The 23,201-nt window shown below is 46.0% G+C and overlaps 2 protein-coding genes and 2 non-coding genes across 8 annotated transcripts in view; all 4 read left to right on the forward strand.

Annotated features, from left to right (window-relative positions):
• Window positions 1-9,019: 9,019 nt before the first annotated feature.
• Window positions 9,020-15,669, forward strand: ATP5F1B (ATP synthase F1 subunit beta). Its single transcript, XM_025926928.2, has 10 exons — window positions 9,020-9,198; window positions 9,674-9,856; window positions 10,087-10,261; window positions 11,372-11,493; window positions 11,740-11,924; window positions 12,661-12,819; window positions 12,951-13,073; window positions 13,987-14,199; window positions 14,624-14,825; window positions 15,404-15,669. The coding sequence occupies exons 1-10, from the start codon at window positions 9,072-9,074 to the stop codon at window positions 15,499-15,501; spliced, it is 1,587 nt and encodes a 528-aa protein (XP_025782713.1). The 5' UTR covers window positions 9,020-9,071; the 3' UTR covers window positions 15,502-15,669.
• LOC112863960 (small nucleolar RNA SNORD59) lies at window positions 9,922-9,996 on the forward strand. The gene has a single exon (XR_003223907.1). It is a non-coding gene; the product is annotated as a small nucleolar RNA SNORD59 (small nucleolar RNA).
• Window positions 11,579-11,649, forward strand: LOC112863959 (small nucleolar RNA SNORD59). Its single transcript, XR_003223906.1, has one exon. It is a non-coding gene; the product is annotated as a small nucleolar RNA SNORD59 (small nucleolar RNA).
• A 1,681-nt stretch (window positions 15,670-17,350) lies between the features above and the next one.
• BAZ2A (bromodomain adjacent to zinc finger domain 2A) overlaps window positions 17,351-23,201 on the forward strand; it is a 35,026-nt gene continuing 29,175 nt past the window's right edge. For 2 of the 5 annotated variants that reach the window (XM_086713049.1, XM_086713054.1), the window contains exons 1-2: window positions 17,352-17,536; window positions 22,312-22,396. The gene's annotated coding sequence lies outside the window, so the exon portion shown is untranslated. Of the gene's footprint in view, window positions 17,537-18,572; window positions 18,829-22,311; window positions 22,397-22,436; window positions 23,027-23,201 lie in introns of those variants that run through there. The other 3 variants (XM_086713055.1, XM_086713051.1, XM_086713050.1) reach the window with 3 other exon arrangements.

The following is a 23,201-nucleotide window of genomic DNA, read 5'->3' on the forward strand; positions in this document are numbered from 1 at the left end:
TTATGTCTTACATTAAGGACCTGTGTTACAGACAGTTTTAAGTGCTGGGGATACAAAGACAATCCTTCAGGTACTTGCTGTGCTCAGGGAGTCACAGGCTAGACAAGAGCACAAACAACAAAATCTTGATAAATGGGAAGTGTGCCATAATAGGTTTGATGGGACATTATGGTGATTTAGAAGGGAAAACATTTTTTCCTTCCCCTGTTGAATATATGACTTCAGAGTGATACTCAACCATTTTCTTGAAATGGTACAGCTAGAAAAATCATCTACTTTCCAGGAGGTCTGGGCATAACACTTGAAATTCAACTCTATTTTATTATATTCTAGAAGTATAACATGGGTTCTGGTCCTGTTAAGGGAATGCAGTTTTTATTATCTTTAAGTAGGCTCTATGCCCAGTGTGTGGAGCCCAACATGGGGCTTGAACTTGCAACCCTGAAGTTGAGTCAGATGCTTAACGGACTAAGCCAGGTAGGTACCTCTAGTCCTTTTAAATTATTGTTTTAAACTTGGTCGCATTTGTCTGGAGTATGCCAAAGGTTATTAGTGTGATTGATAAGTAGAGTGTAGTTTTTAGCTTCAGGGGGAAATTTTTTTGAAGTTAAACCTTTCTATTTTTAGTGTAGTTCTCTTGCAAAACATTTTGTGTATCAGTTCTAGAAGTTAAAGATTCATTAAGGGTTCTGATGGTTTTATTGCCAGCCATTGAGCTATAGAAATAAAGTATAGCTTGCTGGGTTTCTGACTGTGTCCTGTGTCGTAAGATTTTCTAAATTTAATTAAATTTATTTTGTGTTCAAACACTTGAACCTATTCAAGTGTTTCATTAATGCCTTTTGCTCCGTCAGGTACCAAGCCTTACGGATGGCATCTGATCCCTCTAACTCCAGTATTTCTGGCTGAAAGGTGAATCAATAGGTCAAAACGTGAGAAATATTATCTCATCTGAATTGTAGTTAGTATTGCTTTAAAGAAAATTATTGGGGAGAGGATCACTTGAGGGAGTTTTTAAGTTTGGCATCTGTTCCCATAGTTTTTGTCCATTCTGACATGTGATAAAGGTGCTTATATTCAACTTTCTAAAAAAAAAAAAAAAAGAATAATCCATTGATTTTTTTTTGAGAGAGCACAAGCAGGGGAGGGGTAGAGAGGGAGAGGGAGACTGAGAATCCAGAATCTGAAGCAGGCTCCAGGCTCTCAGCTGTCAGCACAGAGCCTGATGTGGGGCTCCAATTTGTGAACCATGAGATCATGACCTGAGCCAAAGCCGGATGCTTAACTGACTGAGCCACCTCAACTTTATACTGTGAAGTTCCCTCCAAGGAAGGGAAGGAAGGCAATTAGTTATAATTGCATGAAGGTTTTATCTACCAATTTAGTTTGGGCTAGTTTTAGTTTCTTCTGTTTGATGGGGATTTTTTTTTTCTTTTCATTAAAAAATTTTATTTATTTTTGAGAGTGTGTGAGTGGGGGAGGAACAGACAGAGGGAGACAAAGAATCTGAAAGCAGGCTCCAGGCTCCAAGCTGTCAACAGAGTCTGATGCGGGGCTCGAACCCAAGAACCGTGAGATCATGACCTGAGCCATCCAGGTGACCCCCCCCCCCCCCAGCCTTTTAAATATTTTTAGAGAGCACAAGTTGGGGAGAGGGATAGAGGGAGAGAGAGAATATTAAGCAGGCTCCACACTCAGCTTGAAGCGCTATGCAGGGCTTGATCGTACAGATAATGGAAGAGGCAGAGAAAGGGAGACAATCTGAACCAGCTTCCAGGCTCTCGGCTTCGAGCTATCGCACAGAGCCCGACGGGGCTTGCACCCGTGAACGGTGTATGAGATCATAATCTGAGCGAAAGCTGAATACTCTACCAGCTGAGCCACCACCCAAGCTCTCCTAGCAATCTTCTAAAGTGGAAAATCATGTCACTTATAAGTTTTATTGTCCTGTCTGAATAATTTGTTAATGTGAAGAACCTATCCATAAGTGTAGCCCAAATATTTCAGCTTGAATCCAGTGACCTTCACTTCCATTGTCCGTCCAGCAACCTATTTCCATGGCTATATGTAGTAATGACCAAAGTTGAGGAGTGAGAGTACTATAAAGCTGCCTCCGCTACAAGTGTAACAGCTTTGTCCCTTAACTGCTGTTCTTTGTTCTCACAAGTAATAAGCCTCACAACTTTAGAGTTGGATCCTTCTATTTCTCTGTGGTCATCTCAAACCCAGTGGTTCTCACCATACCAAAATCATGGGGCTTTGTGATAATGTGGATTCCTAGGTCCCAATGCTAGATAGGCATGTAGGCACGTAGGTCCATGTGGGGGCCAGGAATTTGCACTTTGATACTTGAGGTCAGTGATTCTTGAGGTGTGATCCCTGGACTTAGCAGGAGTCTCCCTAAGAACTTGTTAGAAATATAAACAAATTCTGGGCCCCTAAACAGGTCTACTGAGTCAAACAGGATAGAGGCCAGTGATCTTTTTTATTTTTAAAAAACTTTTTTAACATTCATTTTTCAGGGACAGAGTGTGAGTGGGGGAGGGGCAGAGAGGGGGACACAGAATCTGAATCAGGCTCCAGGCTCTGAGCTGTCAGCACAGGGCCCAATGCAGGGCTCAAACTCTCAAACCGTGAGATCCTGACCTGAGCTGAAGTTGAGCACTTAACCGACTGAGCCACCCGAGCGCCCCCAGTGATCTTTTTTAAGTCATCTAGGTGATACGTGCCAAAATTTGACAACCACTGTTTTTTGTTCAGTTTTAAAATATTTTAAAGAGAGTGTGAGCAGGGGAGGACAGAGAGAGGAAGATACAGAATCTGAAGCAGGCTCCAGGCTCCAAGCTGTCAGCACAGAGCCTAACATGGGGCTCAAACTTAAGAACTGTGAGATCATGACCTGAGCCAAAATCTGGCGCTTAACCAACTGAGCGATCCAGGTGCCCCCAGAATCTGCATTTTAGATCTAAAACTGGTTGTTGGGGAGACGGTGGTTCAGCTCAAGTCATGATTTTGCGGTTCATGAGTTTGAGCCCCACATCGGGCTTACTGCTGTCAGCACAGAGCCCACTTTGAATCCTCTGTCCCCCTCTCTCTGCCCCTCCCCTGCTTGTGCTCTCACAAAAATTAAACATTTAAAAAATAAAATACAGATTCTGAATCAGTTTATGCTGCAGGTATATCAGCTCTGTTCAGTGAGACTTACTGATGAAGGAAATATTCTATACGTTTATTGTCTGATAGAGTAGCTACTAGCCACATAGTTATAATCTGAAACGTGGCTAGTTTGACAAACTGATTTTTTATTTAATTTTAGTGAATTTAACCTCACCCCATATGGTTATAGTGGATAATGTAGTTTTGGTGATTCTGATGCTGGTGATAGCTGGCCCACTTGTTAAAACAATTCATTAATTGGGGCGCCTGGGTGGCGCAGTCGGTTAAGCGTCCGACTTCAGCCAGGTCACGATCTCGCGGTCCGTGAGTTCGAGCCCCGCGTCAGGCTCTGGGCTGATGGCTCGGAGCCTGGAGCCTGTTTCCGATTCTGTGTCTCCCTCTCTCTCTGCCCCTCCCCCGTTCATGCTCTGTCTCTCTCTGTCCCAAAAATAAATAAAAACGTTGAAAAAAAAATTTAAAAAAAAACAATTCATTAATCAAATTCTAACCGAATGCTATGGGGAAATCCTTCCAAGCATGATGTAAAATGTAAAAGCTATAAAAGAAAAGTTAACAAATCTGACATTAAAATTAACATAGGGGGGTGCCTGGGTGGCTCAGTCGGTTAAGTGTCCGACTTCGGCTCAGGTCATGATCTCGCGGTCTGTGAGTTCGAGCCCTGCGTGCGGCTCTGTGCTGACAGCTCAGAGCCTGGAGCCTGTTTCAGATTCTGTGTCTCCCTCTCGCTGACCCTCCCCTGCTCATGCTCTGTCTCTCTCTATCTCAAAAATAAGTGAAACGTTAAAAAAAAAAAAAAAAATAACATAGGTTGGGGCACCTGGCTGGCTCGGTCAGTAGAGCATGTGACTCTTGATCTCAGGTTTGTAAGTTCGATCCCCACATTGGGTGTAGAGATTACTTAAAAATAAAATATTTAAAAAAACAAAACAGGTCGAAAGCTATTAGGTTAAAGGATAAGTGCTGTACTAGAAAATATTTAACATTTTTTTTTTTTAACATTTATTTATTTATGAGACAAAGAGCATGAACGGGGGAGGGTCAGAGAGAGAGGGAGACACAGAATCCAAAACAGGCTCCGGGCTCTGAGCTGTCAGCACAGAGCCCAATGCGGGGCTCAAACTCACGGACCGCAAGATCATGACCTGAGCCGAAGTAGGACGCTTAACCGACTGAGCCACCCAGGTGCCCCTCAACGACCTTTAACAAATATTTGAAGAGCGTGTGACTTCGGCTCAGGTCATGATCTCGCGGTTTCTGAGTTCGAGCCCCGCGTCAGGCTCTGCTGACAGCTCAGAGCCTGGAGCCTGCTTCGGATTCTGTGTCTCCCTCTCTCCTTCAAAAATAAACATTAACAAAACATAAATTTAAGGGGTGCCTGGGTGGCTCAGTCGATTGAGCATCCAACTTCTGCCCAGGTCATGATCTTGCGTGAGTTTGAGCGCTGCATTAGCCCCGCATTCGGATCCTGTGTCTCCCTTTCTCTTTGTGCCCCTCCCCTGCTCGTGCTCTGTCCTGGTCTCTCAAAAATGAATAAGTGTTTAAAAAACATTTTTTTTAACATAATTTAAGCCAACATTTCTAGGAATTTATGGAAGAAGTATTAGTGCACACTGTGTACAAGATTTATTTTTCATTCATTATTGCATGTAATAGCCATTTGAAACAATCCAAGTGACCATTAATGGGGCAAAATAAATTATTACATGTTCTTAGGGCATTATGTGCAGTCATAATCAATAAAATAGATGTATTGGGGCGTCTGGCTGGCTCAGTTTGTACAGCAAGTGATTCTTGATCTTGGGGTTGTGAGTTTGAGCCCCAAGTTGGGCATAAAGATTTACTTAAAATCTTTAAAATTTAAAGAAAAGAGTAAATGTACTGACACAAGGTTCTGCAAAACAAAGGTCATAAAACTTAATTTTTCTGGGGGCACCTGGGCTAAGTCAGTAGAGCATGTGACTCTTGCTCTCAGGGTTGTAAGTTTGAGCCCCACGTTGGGTGTAGAGGTTACTGAAAAAGCGGCTCCTGGCTGTCTCAGTCAGAAGAGCTTGTGACTATTGATCTTGGGGTTGTCAGTTCAAGCCCCACATTGTGTATGGAGATTACTTAAAAATGAAATCTTTAAAAAAAAATTACTAAATAAAAATAAAAGTTTTCTGCAGTGTGCTTCCACTAAGGTTTAAAAAGATGCAAGGGTGGGGGTGGTATATAAAGTTCTATGTGTAAGGAATTGGATCGAAAGTGAATGGGGTATATGCAAAACTTTTAGTAAGAAAGGGGAAGTGTGATTTTAGGGGTAATTGTACTGTTGAAAGGATTTCCTGTGTATCAAGAATATGTTCATGTATTACTTGTGTAAAGAAAAAAACCAAAACTGGTGTTACAAGACAGCATTCAATTTCTGAGGTAGAACTTTTTTTTTTTTTTAATTTTGAGACAGACAGGGTGAGTGGGGGAGGGGCAGAGAGAGGGGGAAAGAGCCTGCTTGGGAGCAGGCTCCACACTGTCTGTGCAGAGCTCCATGCGGGGCTTGAAATAATAAACCATGAGATCATGAACTAAGCCGAAATCAAGAGTTGGTCGCTTAACCAATGAGCCCCCCAGGCAACCCTCTGAGGTAGAACTTTTAAGGATTACATTTGGGAATGACTGAGGAGTTAAGATGCTTAAGTGAAATGTGAGTGTGAAATTAATTGGAATTCAGAGGTTAAAGAACTCTAGAAGCTAGAATATTGCATGGATTGTTTTCATGAATTTGAAATCATCCAAAATGATGATAAAAAATGTAGAGACAAAAACATCCTAGCCATTACAGGGTACTAGAAGAATGTGTGGCATGACCAAATAAAATTGGTAAGTTTTTCAGTCACACATTATGCAGTCATTTGGAATTAACTTCAGGTAAAAAGCCAGATTAGGTCTACGTGGTTCCTATTGTCTCATTATAAATAGCTTCTGTTTCAAGTAAAATATTACCTTGGGCTATCCGGGAATCAAGAAACATGATAAAGGACCAAAACATACCAGAACTCTAAACTAAATGACACAATTTGTTCAGAAAGGTCCATCTCAATTCAAGCTAACCACGTTTACATTTATTTTAGACAGTATTTACAAATTTAGCAGCTTTTCTGATTTCAGAACAGGACCTAAAGTTGCTGAGGGCAAACACTGACAGCAAAAATAAGTTCACAAACTTCAGGGGTCCCTGGGTAGCTCAGTCCGTTAAGCGTCCAACTTTTGGGTTTCGGCTCAGGTCATGATCCCATGGTTCGTGAGATTGAGCCCCGAGTCAGGCTATGCGCTGACATCACAGAGCCTGCTTGGGATTCTCTCCCCCACCCTCTCTTTCTGCCCCTCCCCTGCTTGTGTGTAAGTGCTCTTTCTCAAAATAAGTAAACATTAAAAAGTTCACAAGCTTGGGGCTGGGTGGTTCAGTCAGTTAAGCGTCTGACTTCCACTCAGATCAGGATCTCACGGTTCACGACTTCCAGCCCCACAATGGGCTCTGTGCTGACAGCTCAGCCTGGAGCCTGCTTCATTCAGATCTTGTGTCTCCCTCTCTCTCTGCCCCTCCCTCGCTTGCATTCTCTCTCTCTCTCTGTCTCTGTCTCTCTCTCTCAAAAATATATAAACATTAAAAAAAATTTTTTTTAAGTTCACAAACATGCATAATGGAGAAACATCTCTTAGACATCTACCTTAGTAACATTGAAAGTTAGCATTGCAATGTGATTCAAAGATGTTTACTGATAACTCAAATATCCAAGAAAAAGTTAAATTACTTGATTATCTGCTAAGGGCACAAAGAAATATGTGGCACATTTGAAAAAGCAATGAGCTTCAGTTATCTGGAAATTTATGAAAATCTAATACCTGGGTTTAGTGAAGTGTCAGGATAAATGTGTTTGATGATTAATAAAATTTTGGCCAAGACCAAAGTTGGTGATACAAAACCAAAGGATCTTAACACTAAGTCAATAGTAAGTTGTAATACTAGCTGACATAAATACAGTGTTAATTATGTGCCAGGTATTGTTTTAAATGCTGCTTTCATTAATAATCTTAAATCTCAGAACAAACCCTATGAGATTATTTCCATTTTATTATTGCTTTTATAGATTAGAAAACTAATGCTCAGAGAATTTAACTTGCCCAATGACATCTATTAAGTAGCAAAAACAAGATTTTAACCTTGACAGTCTGGCTTCAGTGACAATACTCTAAGGAATATCCTAGCCTATCTATACAAACTTAAGCTGTAATAGTTGAGGGAGGCTAGTAAAATATATAGGATCTTATTAACTGGGACACTGTGCCCAGCCTAATGGAAAGCACACATGGGTCACAAATCAAAAATGTGGATTATGTCTTATGATGCAGCCCATTGAAATCTTTGACCCCACTTACCCAGGATATAAATCCCCAGTTTTCAAACCTAATTGGTTCTTTTCAGTCCTTATTTTACAGGATGTTTATGTGATTGGTGCTATTGACCACTTTCTCCTTAACATTGTCTTTCCTAATTCTTAACATGGTTTTGGTCCTCTGCTGCTTCCTTCGCTATTTTTCTCTACCTGCTCCATACATGTTGCTGTTTTCTTGGGTTCTTTCCCTTTTACTAGGCAAGATTACCCAAATTTTACATTCTCTTCCTGTTTTCTCCTTCAAATTCTTTAATAGCTCTACCTGCCAAACAGGAAAATTTTTCACTATCATTCAGAAAGATGAGAACTAATGGGAGTTGGTGGGGAAAAGTCTGGGGAGGTAGCACCATTATGAACTCTATATAGCCAGGTTCTAATAGATTAAGGTCTCCAATCCCACCCCCAAACACAGAAAAGGATGCCCTGTTTCTGCTTTTCCATACTCCAGGAACACTTCCTCACACCTACCTCTGCCAGTCTCCATTCCATCCAAAGTACAGAGAGCTGGCTCCTGTTAATCTCCTTACTATCCCTTCTCTTTTTTCCTTCACCTCTATCTAACCTTCCTCACCTGCAGTTAAAACAAAAGGAGCATACGGTTTCATGCAAACGTGTGCTTGGAATAGTCTTCCTACTTTATCCTAGGAATTTCTACTCGGTTTCACAACAGGTATATCCATCTCCTACTGTTAGAGGCAATTCCCCTACATCTCTAGGTGACCCATATTTATCCCCTCTTTCGTGCACCCACTTAACCCTGTACTAATCAGGACCCATCACATTTTACTGCATTGTTTTCTGTTTTTAAAAGGGAGGTCTTATCTTTTGTTTTCTCAGTGCCTAGCACACATCTGTTAAGTGACTGGGTTCCATTAATTTCTTTCATTGTACGGTTTAAAGTGATTTAGATTGTCCGGATTCGTGACATGCTGAACGGCCTGGAAGCTTCCAAGAGTACTACTGCAAAAGAAAAACCGAGTTCTGAGTCTGGAGAAGTCTCCGGACTTTTCCAAGGTCACCGTCAGTGGTGTTTCCCCAGGCTACTACTTCCCCAACCCCCGCCCCTGAGACTGTCAACCTACTTCAAAGTCCTATCTAAGGTGAGAGCCCAAGGACAGTCAAAAACAGCCCACGTGCTTCACAACAGGAACTCTGCTCCTTTCTTAAACGTAGTTCCGCCAAGTACTCTCTCCAATTGACATCGCTGTTGTCCAATTACATTTCGAGTCTCTGAGGGTTGCCCCTTACCAGATAATATCCAATGAAAAAGAAGGAATTCAGATTGGCACCAATTTTGACCAATGGTTGAAAAGATCAGAGATTATTAACCTATAGGAGCAGCACTGAGAGTGATATTCAGCAAACTCATCCAATGGACTTGCTTACTGAAGAGTAGGCCTCTCCCCAACGGCGGGGGAGTTGGCGGCCCGGACCGCAGCAGCGCTCAGTCCCCACCCGAGCTCCGCCATGTTGGGTTTCGTGGGCCGTGTGGCCGCTACCTCGGCCTCCGGGGCCTTGCGGGGACTCAGCTCTTCAGCGCCGCTACCCCAAGCCCAGGTCTTACTGCGGGCCACCCCGGCGGTGCTCCAACCTGGTAAGTGCCTTCCTCTAGGAGCTAGGGTTTTTTCTGCCGCCCCATGACCTTGAGCCGGGGGCAGATTTTCACTTGGGCCTAAAAGCTGTCTCTGGTGTTAGAAGGACGTCAGGGCCAGCGACCTGCCCTCTAATGGCGGGAGAACCAGAATAGGACGCCCACGGGAGCTTTCTTAGACCTAATTCGTCTCATTTTGGAAAAGGAGTTCTCTGTGACGGAAAAGTGCGGGCAGGTGCACTGACCTTCCTGTGAATGGGGGCACTGAGCTCTCGAATCATGGGGTTTTGTGCAAGGGAAAATTGTGCAGACGCATTCTCGGTTGTTGCGCGGCCTTCCCTCCGGACTCGTTTTACTAGCAAGCGAGACGAGGCCGGTCATGGGCCGAATTTACCAGTTCTTGGGGGTTAAGACGGGGCTTCCGATTACCACTAACAGCCCTGACCCCGATTTCTTCCAATCTTTTTTTGTTTGTTAGCTAGAGACTATGCCGCCCAAACATCTCCTTCGCCGAAGGCAGGCGCTGCCACCGGGCGCATCGTGGCAGTCATCGGTGCTGTGGTGGATGTCCAGTTTGATGAGGGACTACCACCCATCCTAAATGCCCTAGAAGTGCAAGGCAGGGACACCAGACTGGTTTTGGAGGTGGCTCAGCATTTGGGTAAGTAGAATTTGTTAGAAATAGTAAAGAGCTTGTTTAGTCCAAATATCCCCCACACCAGTCTTCCTTCTATGATGATTTTATCAAAATGACTTTCGTTCTTCTGAGTATGCTGAAGCCACATTTAGGTACTGAGAAGGAGTCTTGGTTGATTTAGGCCTTTCAGCCAGCTGAACTTCATCATATGAAGCCAACTTGTCCTTCTGTATAACCTGCAATGCCTTTAACAGGTGAGAGCACGGTAAGGACTATTGCCATGGATGGTACAGAAGGCTTGGTTAGGGGCCAGAAAGTCCTGGATTCTGGTGCACCAATCAAAATTCCTGTTGGTCCTGAGACCTTGGGCAGAATCATGAATGTCATTGGAGAACCTATTGATGAGAGAGGTCCCATCAAAACCAAACAGTAAGTATGCCTCCTCCTGTATCTACATGCAAAGGAACTGCTTTTTCTGTAGGTTGTTTTGGGGTTTTTGTTTTGTTTTAAGTAAGCTCTACATCATACCTGGGGCTTGAACTCCAGAGCCACATGCTCAAGTAGACTGAGCCAGTCAGACACCCCTCTTGCAGTTTTGTACATTAAGGCAACACCTAGTGTAGCAAAATTTTCCTGCAGAGAATACTTAAAATGCGGATACTGTTATTAAAACCACAAATGTAGTTTTTTCTGAGGAAAATTGAGAATGTAGAAGTTCTAATTTTAGAAAACTTGATTCTTAGGACTCAAATTGATTATTTAAGTGACTTTTAATACCAATGGCTTAGGTTGTGGAGTTTCCAGAAGTAGCAAGTCTTTGTATTTCCTAATGATATATGAAGAAGTGCTGTTGGGTTAGGGCTTATTAAAAAGAAAATCTTTATGACGGTTAGGAAATGGGGACAGGGACCTGGGTGGCTCAGTCAGTTAAGGGTCTGATCTAGCCTCAAATCATGATCTCACGGTTCATGGGAATGAGCTCTGTGTCGGGCTCTGCAAGGACAGTGTCGAGCCTGCTTGGGATTCTCTCCCTCTTTCTCTCTCTGCCCCTTCCCTGCTGGCTCTCGCTCGCTCGCTCGCTCTCAAAAATAAATAAACATAAAATTTTTTAAAATGTTAGGAAATGGGATCATTGCTTCGTGAGATAATGGAATTCCCTTTATTGCAGAACATTAGGCTAGGTGCCACATGACAACTTGTCTGGAGTGTTACATAAGAAGTGAGAGGGGCACCTGGGTGGCTCAGTCGGTTGAGCGGCTGACTTCCGCTCAGGTCATGATCTCGCAGTCCGTGAGTTTGAGCCCCACATCAGGCTCTGTGCTGATAGCTCGGAGCCTGGAGCCTGTTTCAGATTCTGTGTCTCCTTCTCTCTGACCCTCCCCTATTCATGCTCTGTCTGTCTCTGTCTCAAAAATAAATAAACATTAAAAAAAAATTTTTTTTTTAAATAAGAAGTGAGACTATGAGTAAAGGGTTAGAATTGGGAGGAAACTTTCAACAGGATGAATAGACTCTGCTCCTCTTTTCCAACCTTTACAGATTTGCAGCTATTCATGCTGAGGCTCCTGAGTTCATGGAGATGAGTGTTGAGCAGGAAATTCTGGTTACTGGTATCAAGGTTGTGGATCTGCTGGCTCCCTATGCCAAGGGTGGCAAAATTGGTATGTTACTGGTGGTACATATTTTCCAAACCTAACGTGGGAAGAAAAAATCCTATCATGTAATGAGTGGGTACTGAGATCTATCCCTCACTGATGAGTAGCTTCTGACTTTCGTTCTTCTGAGTTTGCTGAAGCCAGATGCCATTCCTGAGAAGGGAAAAGAGAAAAAAGGGTTTTTTTGTTTTTTGAAGTTTGCTTAATTGGGAACACAGCACTCAAATATTGCTTCTTTTCAACCTCTTCCAGGGCTGTTTGGTGGTGCTGGAGTTGGCAAGACTGTACTGATCATGGAGTTAATCAACAATGTAGCCAAAGCCCATGGTGGTTACTCTGTGTTTGCTGGTGTTGGTGAGAGGACCCGTGAAGGCAATGACTTATACCATGAAATGATTGAGTCTGGTGTTATCAACTTAAAAGATGCTACCTCCAAGGTAAGGAGTAAGCTGATTTATGTTCACATAGTAGTTGTGCCAGGAAACCATTTTAGTTGACTGCAATGCTAGCTGAAACCCTGTGTTAGAGTTTCATTTTAGTGTCCTAGGACACTTTTTTTTTTTAAACTTTTTTGTAATGTTTATTTTTGAGAGAGAGACAGTGTGAGCAGGGGAGGGGCAGAGAGAAAGGGAGACACAGAATCTGAAGCAGGCTCCGGGCTCTGAGCTGTCAGCAGAGCCCGACGCGGGGCTTGAACTCACAGACCGTGAGATCATAACCTGAGCTGAGGTCAGAAACTTAACCCGACTGAGCCAACCCAGGCGACCCACAAAGGAAATTCTTGACAGTGTTTTCCCCCAACAATCTAATACATTAACACACATTTTCTTTTCTCTTTGATATCAGATTACATTTTCAGACTTTGTTTTTAGTAGGTAGTCCCATCATTTGAAAGTTAATTTTGGGAAGCTGGAGGTAATTCAGATATCTCAAATAGCCCTATTTTGTGCCCTTCACTTAGTCTTATTTCCTATTTCAGGAGTTTTGCTTCAATAACATAAGAAATCTTTGTGGTGTTTGAAGCACGTCTCTAAAAGGGAAAAGAAATTTGCAAATCATAATGACACTTGCCGAGAAGGAGGGTTTTTTGGTAGTTTCTCTGGTTTGGGGACCTTGGGCATATGGCTTCCATATTCCTCTCCCAGGTTTTCTGATTGTGTATGATTACTTCAGGTAGCACTAGTGTATGGTCAAATGAATGAACCACCTGGTGCTCGCGCCCGGGTAGCTCTGACTGGACTGACGGTTGCTGAATACTTCAGAGACCAAGAGGGTCAAGATGTACTGCTCTTTATCGATAACATCTTTCGTTTCACCCAGGCTGGCTCTGAGGTAAGAGAAGAAGGTTTGGGAGGATCTGTTTCATTTGACCTTTTTATGGAATGATGCAGATGAGGCTAAAGATGTAGACACCTAAAACCTGTGTTCTCATTCCCCCTTCTTTTCTTTTTTTTTTCCTATAGGTGTCTGCTCTATTGGGTAGAATCCCTTCTGCGGTGGGCTATCAGCCTACCCTGGCCACTGACATGGGTACCATGCAGGAAAGAATCACCACCACCAAGAAGGGATCTATTACCTCTGTGCAGGTAAGAAAAATGAAATGGATGAAGGTCTAATTTATGTAAAGTTAGATACAGAGAAATATAAAACCTAGTTACTTCTCTCTCGAGGTTTGTTTTTTATTTTTTTTAATGTTTATTTATTTTTGAGAGAGAGACAGCACAAGTGGGGGAGGGGCAGAGAGAAAGGGAAACACAGAATCTGAAGCAGGCTCCAGGCTCTGAGCTGTCAGCACAGATGCAGGGCTCGAACTCACAGATCGTGAGATCATGACCTAAGCCCAAGTCAGACGCTTAGCCAACTGAGCCACCCAGGTGTCCCTCAAGGTTTTTAACAAGGTTAATGAGCTCCCTGAAATAGTGTGTAATATTCTATGGATTCATGTTAGAGACTAAAAAGTTAAGAAATGCTCCTTTAAGGTAGTTAAAGGCATGTATGTGAATGTAGATTACAGAGTGTAGTGGTTTCTAGCCTGAGGAGTCTGGAGATGCATGGAAACTGGACATTAATCATGCAGTGTATTTATGCACTGTACTTATGTGCTACACTATGCATTTTCAGACATATATATGTAGATGGTATAAACAGTAAAATTATCTAAAGGGTCTAAATTGTAGTAACTTTCAGTGAGGCATTGCAATCGTGCAAGGTTTTTTGTTTTTAACTAAAAGTGTGAGTATCACTATAATAGGGTTAAAATGTAGGATGAAGAACAAAAGGAATGACAATGAAAATTTTTCATCACAGCTTGGAGGGACCAGATCATCTATAAGCTCACTCAGCAGGTATTAGGGATGGTAAGAAGTCTTTTTGGGGGTGGACTCTTAAATGCTAAGAAGTTGTAATGAAATAATGAGGAGAGGTCAGAAAGGCGGCGTGGCTTTTAAACAGAATTATTTGGCTTCTTGCTGCTCTTCATGGGTTCTTGACTCACTCTAGGCTATCTATGTGCCTGCTGATGACTTGACGGACCCTGCCCCTGCCACTACCTTTGCCCATTTGGATGCTACCACTGTGCTGTCCCGTGCTATTGCTGAGTTGGGCATCTATCCAGCTGTGGATCCTCTGGATTCCACCTCTCGAATTATGGATCCCAACATTGTTGGAAATGAGCATTATGATGTTGCCCGTGGGGTACAAAAGATCCTACAGGTGAGTACTGCAGGTGAGATCAGTGACTAGAAAGTCATAGTGTGGGTATATGGGTACTATATTAAGACCAAAGCCTTCCTGGTGACTTGTGTGATTTGCTTTGGAGCAAAGAGGAGACCTGCAGTTTCTATTAAAGAGTATTAATGAGGGTCTCTTGGGTTTCCAGGTACTTAGATTTAGAATCCATTTTTTCCTAATGGCAGTAGACTAGAAGTGGGGAGAATAAGACACTGATCTTAGCTGAGGGCCCTCATGCTTCCAAGCATGTAATTTCACCACTAACTATTTCACTTGCAAAGTGAGGTAATGTGCTAAAATGCTTTGTACTAAGCTCAGTGTGAATACAAGGTGGTATTAACCCTGAGGTTTTTGTCCAAATTTAAAAGAATCTGAATATTTATTCAGGCCTCCTGTTTTCTCACAGGACTACAAATCTCTCCAGGACATCATTGCTATCCTGGGTATGGATGAACTTTCTGAGGAAGACAAGTTGACTGTGTCCCGTGCACGGAAAATACAGCGTTTCTTGTCTCAGCCATTCCAGGTTGCTGAGGTTTTCACAGGTCATATGGGGAAGCTGGTACCTCTGAAGGAAACCATCAAAGGTTTCCAGCAGATTTTGGCAGGTGAGACTGCCAGTATAAAGCTGAATATAAAATAGCAGAGAAGCTGAAATCTCTTTAATGTTCACTGTGCTATGTTCCCATGCCAGCCATCATCAAGCAATGTATAAGCATGTTGTGCCTAAAGAATTTTTTTAGTTAAAAACTATTGTCTGTCAGTGTTCTTTGGAAATAGTCTACTTCTGAGAGTGAAACTTGTATCACTTGATTGTTGTCATCCAATACTCAACACTTAACTGAGTGCTTTCAGTCCTAGCTACTCTTCTGAGTGAATTACAGATCCTTGTTTTTACAAATTAGGAAAATTGAAGCACAGAAAAGTTTAAAATAACAGGTTCTGATACCATCCAACCAAGGTAGAGAGCAAGAATTTGAACCCAGATTATGTGGCCAGGACCATTTATTCTTAATCCCTACTATATCGTCTTGTAAATTGGATTTAAGACAGAAGTTTGTTAAAAGATTTCTTGGATGACACAAATTTATCGTATTCTGACTGGTCGCCCCAAGTGGTGAAGTATTTATATACCACAAAAAGTTTATCTTTCCACTTCTCACCATTGAATTTTTTTCCCATACAGGTGAATATGACCATCTCCCAGAACAGGCCTTCTATATGGTGGGACCCATTGAGGAAGCTGTGGCAAAAGCTGATAAGCTGGCTGAAGAGCATTCGTGAGGAAATCCTTTTGGCAAACTAAGCGCTTGTCCTCTGTGCTGTACTTTTCCTTGCCCCTAATCCAAAAATCTGTTTGCTCCTTAGGCCACAATCAGAGCCTTGATTGAAGACATTGTGTTCTGTCTGAAGAGTATTTAAGGTTTCCAATAAAATGTACACCTGTCAGAATTGGTCTGTTTTTCTTGGTCCTGACAACATAACCAACACTGAACATTAGAGTGGCTGTAAGAAACAGCACAAAGTAGACCACATATGTTTGAAATGGGGTCATCAAAAATGAAAAGCCATTGTCTTGATGGACAGCTGTGGGTCTTGTGAGGGGTTCCCTGTAGATGATGTGATCTCAATAGTAGGGCCTCAGCTTTGGCCTTTTTGTTATTTGTCAAAGCAAATTATTTGCTTCTTGAATATTCTATGTAGTTTATTCCTGCTGGTTAAAAAGCACGTATTTTTTATTTTTAGAAGAGTATATTGTGGAAAAATGGGTCTGGAGGGGACTATTCTAAGACAAAGCAGGGGTTAATGAATGAATCCAGTTTTTAGGAAATGAGTGTTCTGAAGGATTAATAAATATGCAAAGATTGAGTCAAAAGGGCCCCCCTCTTTTACCTAGGCTTTTCTTTTTTTTTTTTTTGGCTTTGCTCCTTCCCCTCCCCCCATCCTCTTTTCAGAAAGTTCCTGACTACTGCCTGCTGATTTATATTTTGGGCAAACATACAGTTGTATGATTGTTTCAGGCAGTGCATGGTGTAAAATAACTATGAGGCCTAATCCTGAGCTCTGCTGAGATCCTTTAGGAAAGTTAGGGAGATTGAATCTTAAAAGGAATGCCAATTTCCAGAGTTTGTGGGGGTGGGGTTGGGCTTCTGAAATACATAATGGAATTAGATAAACTACCCTTCATTTTAGCCACTAAAAGTGCAGGGTTAGGAGTACTCCAAAGTATCGTTTCACAGTGAAACAAGTGCAAGGTCAGATTTGGTGCCCCTTAAGTGTTCTTTTCTGAGCCAGGGCCCATCTCCTACTGCCCTCTGGTGGTAGGACTGGAGGCTGCAAGAACTCTGATCTCACCATTTTGAAATCCATAAAGGCCATTTGCTGGGATGTGGTTCTTCGCTAATGACTGTTTACAAACCAGCTGGGGCTTTTGTCCTGAGGAGGAGCCTGCGACTATAGGCTCCACCCCTGAGGCATTCAAGTTGGGTCGAAGCAGGGCGGGGACAAACAGATCCCAATTCAGGGGCCCCTGGGGGCTGAAGGTTGAGGAGGGGCCTTGGGAAAGGTGCCAGGGGTGGAGTAGAGGCCTGTAAGTTTCCTCCCATCTGCCTATGACGTCCTTGGCACTAGTCTCTCTTGTGTCATGATCTGGACAGAAGGTGGAGCCCCTGAGCCGACTGTGCCTGGTCGTTTGCTCCCAGAAAAGCCTGGATTTGGGGAAATGCTGAGTTATAGGGGTGGGGGCATTTTCTCCAGGTTCTGACTCCAATGGGTAAGAAACTGGTGCAGAAAGGCCCCAGGATATGGGTCAGCTCTTTCTGCTTTGTTTTTCCATGTTACCCAGATGCAGACCTGGTAACTGTGATCCTTAAGGTCGTTTGTATCCCTCCATCCCCTCCCCCACACGTTTACGTGCCTCAGCATTCATCGAGAACCTTCTCCCTCTCACTAGCTGCAACTATTTATTTCCTTCCCCCTTTACCACTCTCTTCTACCACGCCTCTGGAGTGTCAACACAGATCTAACCTTCCTCCATATTTCTCCTGGTTCTGCCCTGTCCTCGCCTCCTCCTCCCTCTCCACCCAGAGAAAGCCCCGCCCTTCCCTCCTCCCTCCCCACCCCAGTCTGTCACACAGGGACATCACCCTACAGCAGTTCAGGCTGTGGTTCGCAGGAAGCATACATTGGCTTTTTGATTCGTGCTAGTTTCCAGCTCACAGTTTAGGAGGATCTAACACCAGCCTTCACGTGAAGGGGGAACCAAGGACAGTGAGGAGCTGGGTGGTCCCAGCCTTGGAGCCCTGCCAGCTGGACATGGGTAAGTATGAGGACCAGCCTGGGGGAAGGCCTGAAGGATGCCTACCTCCCTCCCTGGCTGACTCAGCAGGGGTGGGGCCTAACCTTTGCTCTTTTGGGGGGTGAAGGAGGGGAAACGGGACTATAGGGGCACAGGGCTCAGATAGTGAGGCTGCCGACCAAGGGATCATGAACATTGGCAAGCTCGGTTCCCAGGAAGAGCCTGAGACTGTGCACCTCAGGTCGGGGCTCTCCCCACCTCACTGTCTCCCCCACGCCCCCACACAGCCCCTTGCTCCTCCCCATTTAAGCTGCTGAAGATTCAAGTAATATTTTACAGTATTCACTGCTGGCCTCCCCCCCACCGCAAAGTAAAGCTCACTTTTGGTTGCGTTGGAGAATTTTTAAGGTGCCTCTCTTCCCCTTATTTTCTCCCAGGCCTTTTAAGTCCCTGACTTCTCTCCTCCCCCACGGCGACCCACCACCAGGTGGGGGCTGCACTGAGCAGCTGCTTCCTGTTGCCCCAGAGGTTGCTGCAAGGGTGGTGGTGGTTGGGGGAAAACTGAAATAAAGCCGATTCTCACGGTCCCACAGCAGTCCCACTAGGGCTGCTAGTGGCGGCCCCCTAAGCTCCAGTCACTAACACTGAGTGAGAGAGTTGAAAGGCAGGATTGAGGTTGAAAGGCCTAGGAGGTCCTTGCCCTCGTGGCTTCCTGATTCCAGAAGCTTTTAAACGTGGGCAGTGCTGGGGGAAGGAGACTATGCCTTTCCACAGCTGTAGGAAATCGGGCCCTGTGGAGCTGAAACACAGAGAACCTGTTCACCTAGCAGGGCCTCTGTGTGTTACCCCCAGCAGCCTCGGCCTTCCTTCTCCCGCACCCCCACTCCTCCTTGGCGTCCTTGGGACTCTCACTGCCTTCCCGGCCCTCCTTTGTGAAGAGATCTTTGCCGGAGTCCCGAGAGCGCGGGCGGAGCTCTCCCAAGTCCTCCAGTTTGGACCCACCACCATCCCCCACTTCACCATAGAAGTTTGTCTCTTCTTCCTGGGATCTCTTCTCTTCCTCCATCTGGGATCCTTCCTGGTTCTGGCCCCTAGGAGACGCCACCCGCTTCCCCCTCCCCCAGCGGATTCTTCGCGACTGCCTTACCCAAGCGCTTGTCCTTACCCTAGTAGTTCCTGCCCCTTTAAGTGCTACCCCCCCCAACCCCCACACACCGCCGGCGGCCCAGGGCTGGGGGAGGAGGCGCCGCCGCCGCCACCCGGCTCGGGCCACCTGCGCCGCCGCCGCTGCCCGCGGCCCGGCCCTGCTCCAGGTGAGGCCCGGCAACCCCATCCGATACCAGAGTCCCCGGGCAGGCCGCTCCTGCGGTCCCCTGCCCCGGGGATCCCCGCTGCCCGGGACTCAGGATCTGACCCTCCCCCTGCGGGAGCTGCCCTTCCTCTCTCCCCCGCACTATCTACTCGCCTATTTCTCCCCTGTCCTCTGCGACCGGAATCCGAAGCCGCCTCACGCTTCTCGGCCAACCTCTCCCGGGTACCCGTCCTGTTCTACACCCAGGATCTCCCCCCTCCCCCGCGCCTTCCTCGCCAGAAAAATCTCCCGCGGTCTGGGTTTCGCCTCCTCCCCTCTGGATCCAGAGCTTTCCCACGCCATCCTAACCTCCAATGGGAGGGGGAATAACCGCCACCCCAATTCCTCTTCCTCGTAGTAAGTGAAGGTTGGAGGGTTAGCCTAGGCTATAGGCACTTTCGGGCCCTGCTCCACTTAGACCTTCAAGTTCAACTAAGCCCCACCTAAAGCTTCTCTGTAGCTCTCACCCCACCCCTCCTGGAGTTTGGGGGTCCGACCTCAGCACCCGCCAACCAGTCTAGGTGGGAAAGGCCTTCTTGAACCTGGGGTGGGCTGATCCAGCTTAGGAACGCTCCTCCAGAGTCAGGGAATGGGGGGAGGGGGGGTGGCAGAGAGGGCACACCCAGAATCTTCTGATTATGGGCTTAAGGGGCTGTTGGAAGATAGTGGGTGAGGGGCTGGAACTGAGCCTCTGAAGGTGTTGGGAGAGGCGTGGGAAGGTTAGCCTTCTCTGCTCAGATGCAAAAGTCCCCCACCCTAAGGAAGTTCAGACTTTCTCCATCCTCTTCTAAGACCACCATGGAGAAGCTCATTGGGGAGTTCCAAACAGGTATGTGGGTGAATCTGAGGGCGTACATACCAACTTGCAGAGAAGAGGAGGAGGGCTTATGGTCCTTTTGATGGGTTATAAGAGAATCTAGCCTCCCCAAAATATAGAGGGGGAGGAGACTGTTTTGCACTAACCTGAAAAGGGAGGGGAGCAAGTTGGAATGGTTATTGGGTTGGGGGCTTTCTCTCCACTAGACCATATTAACAATATAAACTATTCAGCCAGGGAGGGCAAGGGAAATCTTTAATAATTACGTCACCTCTATTGGGGAATTCCCCCGCTCCAAGTCCAGCAGTGCCCCTAGCTCTGCCCCTTCTTGTGCTTTCATCCTTCCCCCACTGTTCCCCACTCCAGGATGAGGGGACAGGGTGTCTGGATTTGCTTCAGACTTTGAGTCCTGTTCCATTGGCTGGGAGATAGCTGGGGGGAGGAAAGGATGGTCGGCAGTGGTGTTGGGCTTGAATTCCAGGGATATCTGGAGGGGGAGAGAAAGAGAGGTGGGTAGAGGGATGCAAACAAATTCCCTTCTTTCTTCCTTTCTTTTTCTTCCTCCTCCCAGCCCCAGCCATCTGGCTCCAGAGTGGAGCCAGGCACTGTGGCAGCTGACCCCAGAGTCAGGGTGGTGCAGCAGGATCACAGGGAGGGTGAGAAAGGGGGAGCAGGTGCTAATTTTTCCCTTCTCATTTTCTTCATTACCCATCCACTGGCGTGGCTTGAGAGAGGTTCAGAGTATTCCCTAGATATCCTTCTCACAGGTTGCTGAAAAGATGACCATTTGCCCCTTCCCCTTTCTAGTAGCTTCCTAAAGGGAGATGGGGTGGGTGATTGGCCACATCTGATGGGACTGAGGAATGTTTGGGGACATATGGGGTCAGTCTGCCCTCTGTTGTCTGAATGGTGGGGAGAAGCACAGCTGCTGCCTGGGGTGGCTTCTGACTAGAAGTAAATACCCAGCTGTTGGGCATATTGACACCCCACCCTCACCCTTCCTCAAAGAGTAAGGAAGATCTCTGCTTAGATGGGATGAGGAGGGGTCTCATTCAGGGAGGAAGGTAATTGAAGTCCTTCTGCACCAGATGGGAAGAGTGGATCCTGCCTCACTTTCTTTTCTAATCCCAGGTGGCCTTTCTATCCAAACACCCCTCTTTCCTACCGCTCCTGGCTGGGATAGTCCTAGGGGTTGCCCTGGAGACTAGGCCTGGGGCTCGGAAGGGGTGGGGGCAGTCAGTGGGGCACAGGAGTAACCGGCTCTTCCGGAGCATAGTGGAGCCAGCGGGTGGGTGTGTGTGGGTGTGTGGTGGTGGGGGAAGAGGCGTGGCTACACCCGTCTGACTGGAGCAGTCTCCTCCCCTGCCTCCCGACTCTGACTGGCCAGCTCTATGATTGGGGGCGGGAGGTAGGAAGATTCTCCCTCATCTGTCCTGGAAAAGGGAAGAGAAAAAGATATCTAGCTGCCCTTTAGGAAACCATTTACAAGCCCTAGCTCTCTTTTTCATCTGCCTTTATTTTTTTACTTTTTTATTTTGGGGAAGGTGGGGCATTCCTTAGCAGAAGTTTGCTGGATCCCTGCTTTCTCCAGAAGGAAGGACCTCTGTCCCCTGAGTAGTTGGCTCCTATTTAATTCAGATACTTAAGGTCAGCAGGCTATTGGGGTCCTTATTTTTTTCTTAACGGTGACCTATAAATCTATTATTTAGTCAGGGAGGAGAGAAGGGTTTTGATTTCTACCTGTCTGCTCCTTCCCCCTGGTAATCTGCTTTTCTCTGGAGAGGGAGAGAAACCCTTTTAACCCTCTTAAACCTCCTCACTCTGGCCCACACACTTTAAGACTCTGCTGAAGTTCGCTTTTTTATTAGCCTCTGAGCTGTTTGTAGTGCGGAGTAGTGTCTGTTCCCAAAACTGAGGAAGAGTCCACTCCTCTGTGAAGTAAGGAAATCCAGTCTAGACTGATGTATTTGGCCCTGCCTTGCCCCCACCCAGTTTTCAGATTTTCTTCCTCGCAGACCCACAGAAGAAAAGGTATTTGTTGACCTCTCAAAACTGCTAGAGTTTCATTATTCACACTCCGTTCCTCTTCCAGAATATTCAGCCTGAGTTTTGCAATTGTTTGTATAACTGCATTGCATTGCACTGAATAGGAATTATCTTGAAGCCTGCAAAGTCTGTTGAGTTACAAGGAAAGGAACCTGGTTTCTGGTCACAATTTATCCACTCTTTGACCTTGAACAAGTCAGTTAACCTCTCCAGGCCTTAATTCATCTGCCAAACAAGAGCAGATTGAACTAGAAAATCTGTAAATTCTAACCTTATGTGACACTGTTCTCCATCCTGGGGCCCTGCATTAGACATTGTAGATGAGAACCAAACCCTAGTCCTCTATTTTTTTCTTTCCTGTTCTTGAGTTTCATACAGTCCTCTAATCCTGTCAAAAAAAAAAAAAAAAAAAGTACTGGGATTATAGAATAGGTGGACATTTGGGGCATCTTAATTGCTGTGTCAATTTTCTGGGTAATCCCCCTGCCCCTCTGACCAGGTTTAGGCTAGACTCAGGTCTTGGCTAGACTCAGGTCTTCCTTGTCTGGTTCCAGAGCCAATGCTTCATTTTCCTACGCACAGGCATCTTCCTGACCCCCAGAGCCCTGCAGATGTCGCTGGGAAAGTGGTGATCCAGGCAGGACCAGGCTGCCCCCACGGGACAGAGGTGAGTGGTCAGCAGATGCTGCCGGCTCTTTCCTTTCTCCACCCCTTTATCAGGACTGAACTTCCCTGACTTCAGCTTCTACACTTCGTCTTTTCTGCTACACAGCCTGGGGAATAACTGCCACTGAAATGATCCCCTCCACTTCCATCCCCACCCCTGTTAAGGGACTGGATATGCCTTGGTCCTAAAATTTTGATCTAGTCTTTTAGGTTAATCTTTGGGACCTTGGCACGCCTTTCTGTTTGCTCATTGTGAAACAGGACCACAAGGAGACTTGGTGCAGAGGGAGCTGCTCGCAGGCTAGGGAGACACCGCGGCGCTAGGACCCAGACCCAGGTCTGGGAGCTAGGATGCCCGGCGCTAGGACCCGGTGGTGGAGGCCGAGGAGGGCGGCTCTCTCCCGGCCGTAGCTTCCCCGCCCCCCTCCGGCTTCGGCTCACTCCTCCCCCGCCGGCCATGTTGGCTCCGCTTGGGCCCCGCGGTTGAGCCGCGTCCCCCTCCCCCCTCCCGGACCCCAGACCCCCTCCCCCGCGGTCCCCTCCCCTCCTGGCGCCCGGAGCGCGGCCATGTGAACCGCCCGTACCCCGGGGAGAGACAAGCCCCGAGCCAGGCTGGACGCCGCCGCCTCAGGTCTGTTGGGCTACGTCTGGGGGCCTGAGGGGAGGGAGCCCCGCTTTTATCCTAGGCTTCCCTCAGGGAAGAGAGGCTCTAGTGCTGCCTAGAGCCTCGCCTTGGGCGAGAAGCTGACTTGAGCTTATTTCCAGTTAGGACCCAGCCCCGGGCGGGAGTCTCTCTGCCCAGGGGG

Source organism: Puma concolor, chromosome B4 (genome assembly GCF_028749965.1).
Source record: "Puma concolor isolate L17-30 chromosome B4, mPumCon1.1.hap2, whole genome shotgun sequence".
In the NCBI taxonomy this organism is placed as follows: Eukaryota; Metazoa; Chordata; class Mammalia; order Carnivora; family Felidae; genus Puma; species Puma concolor.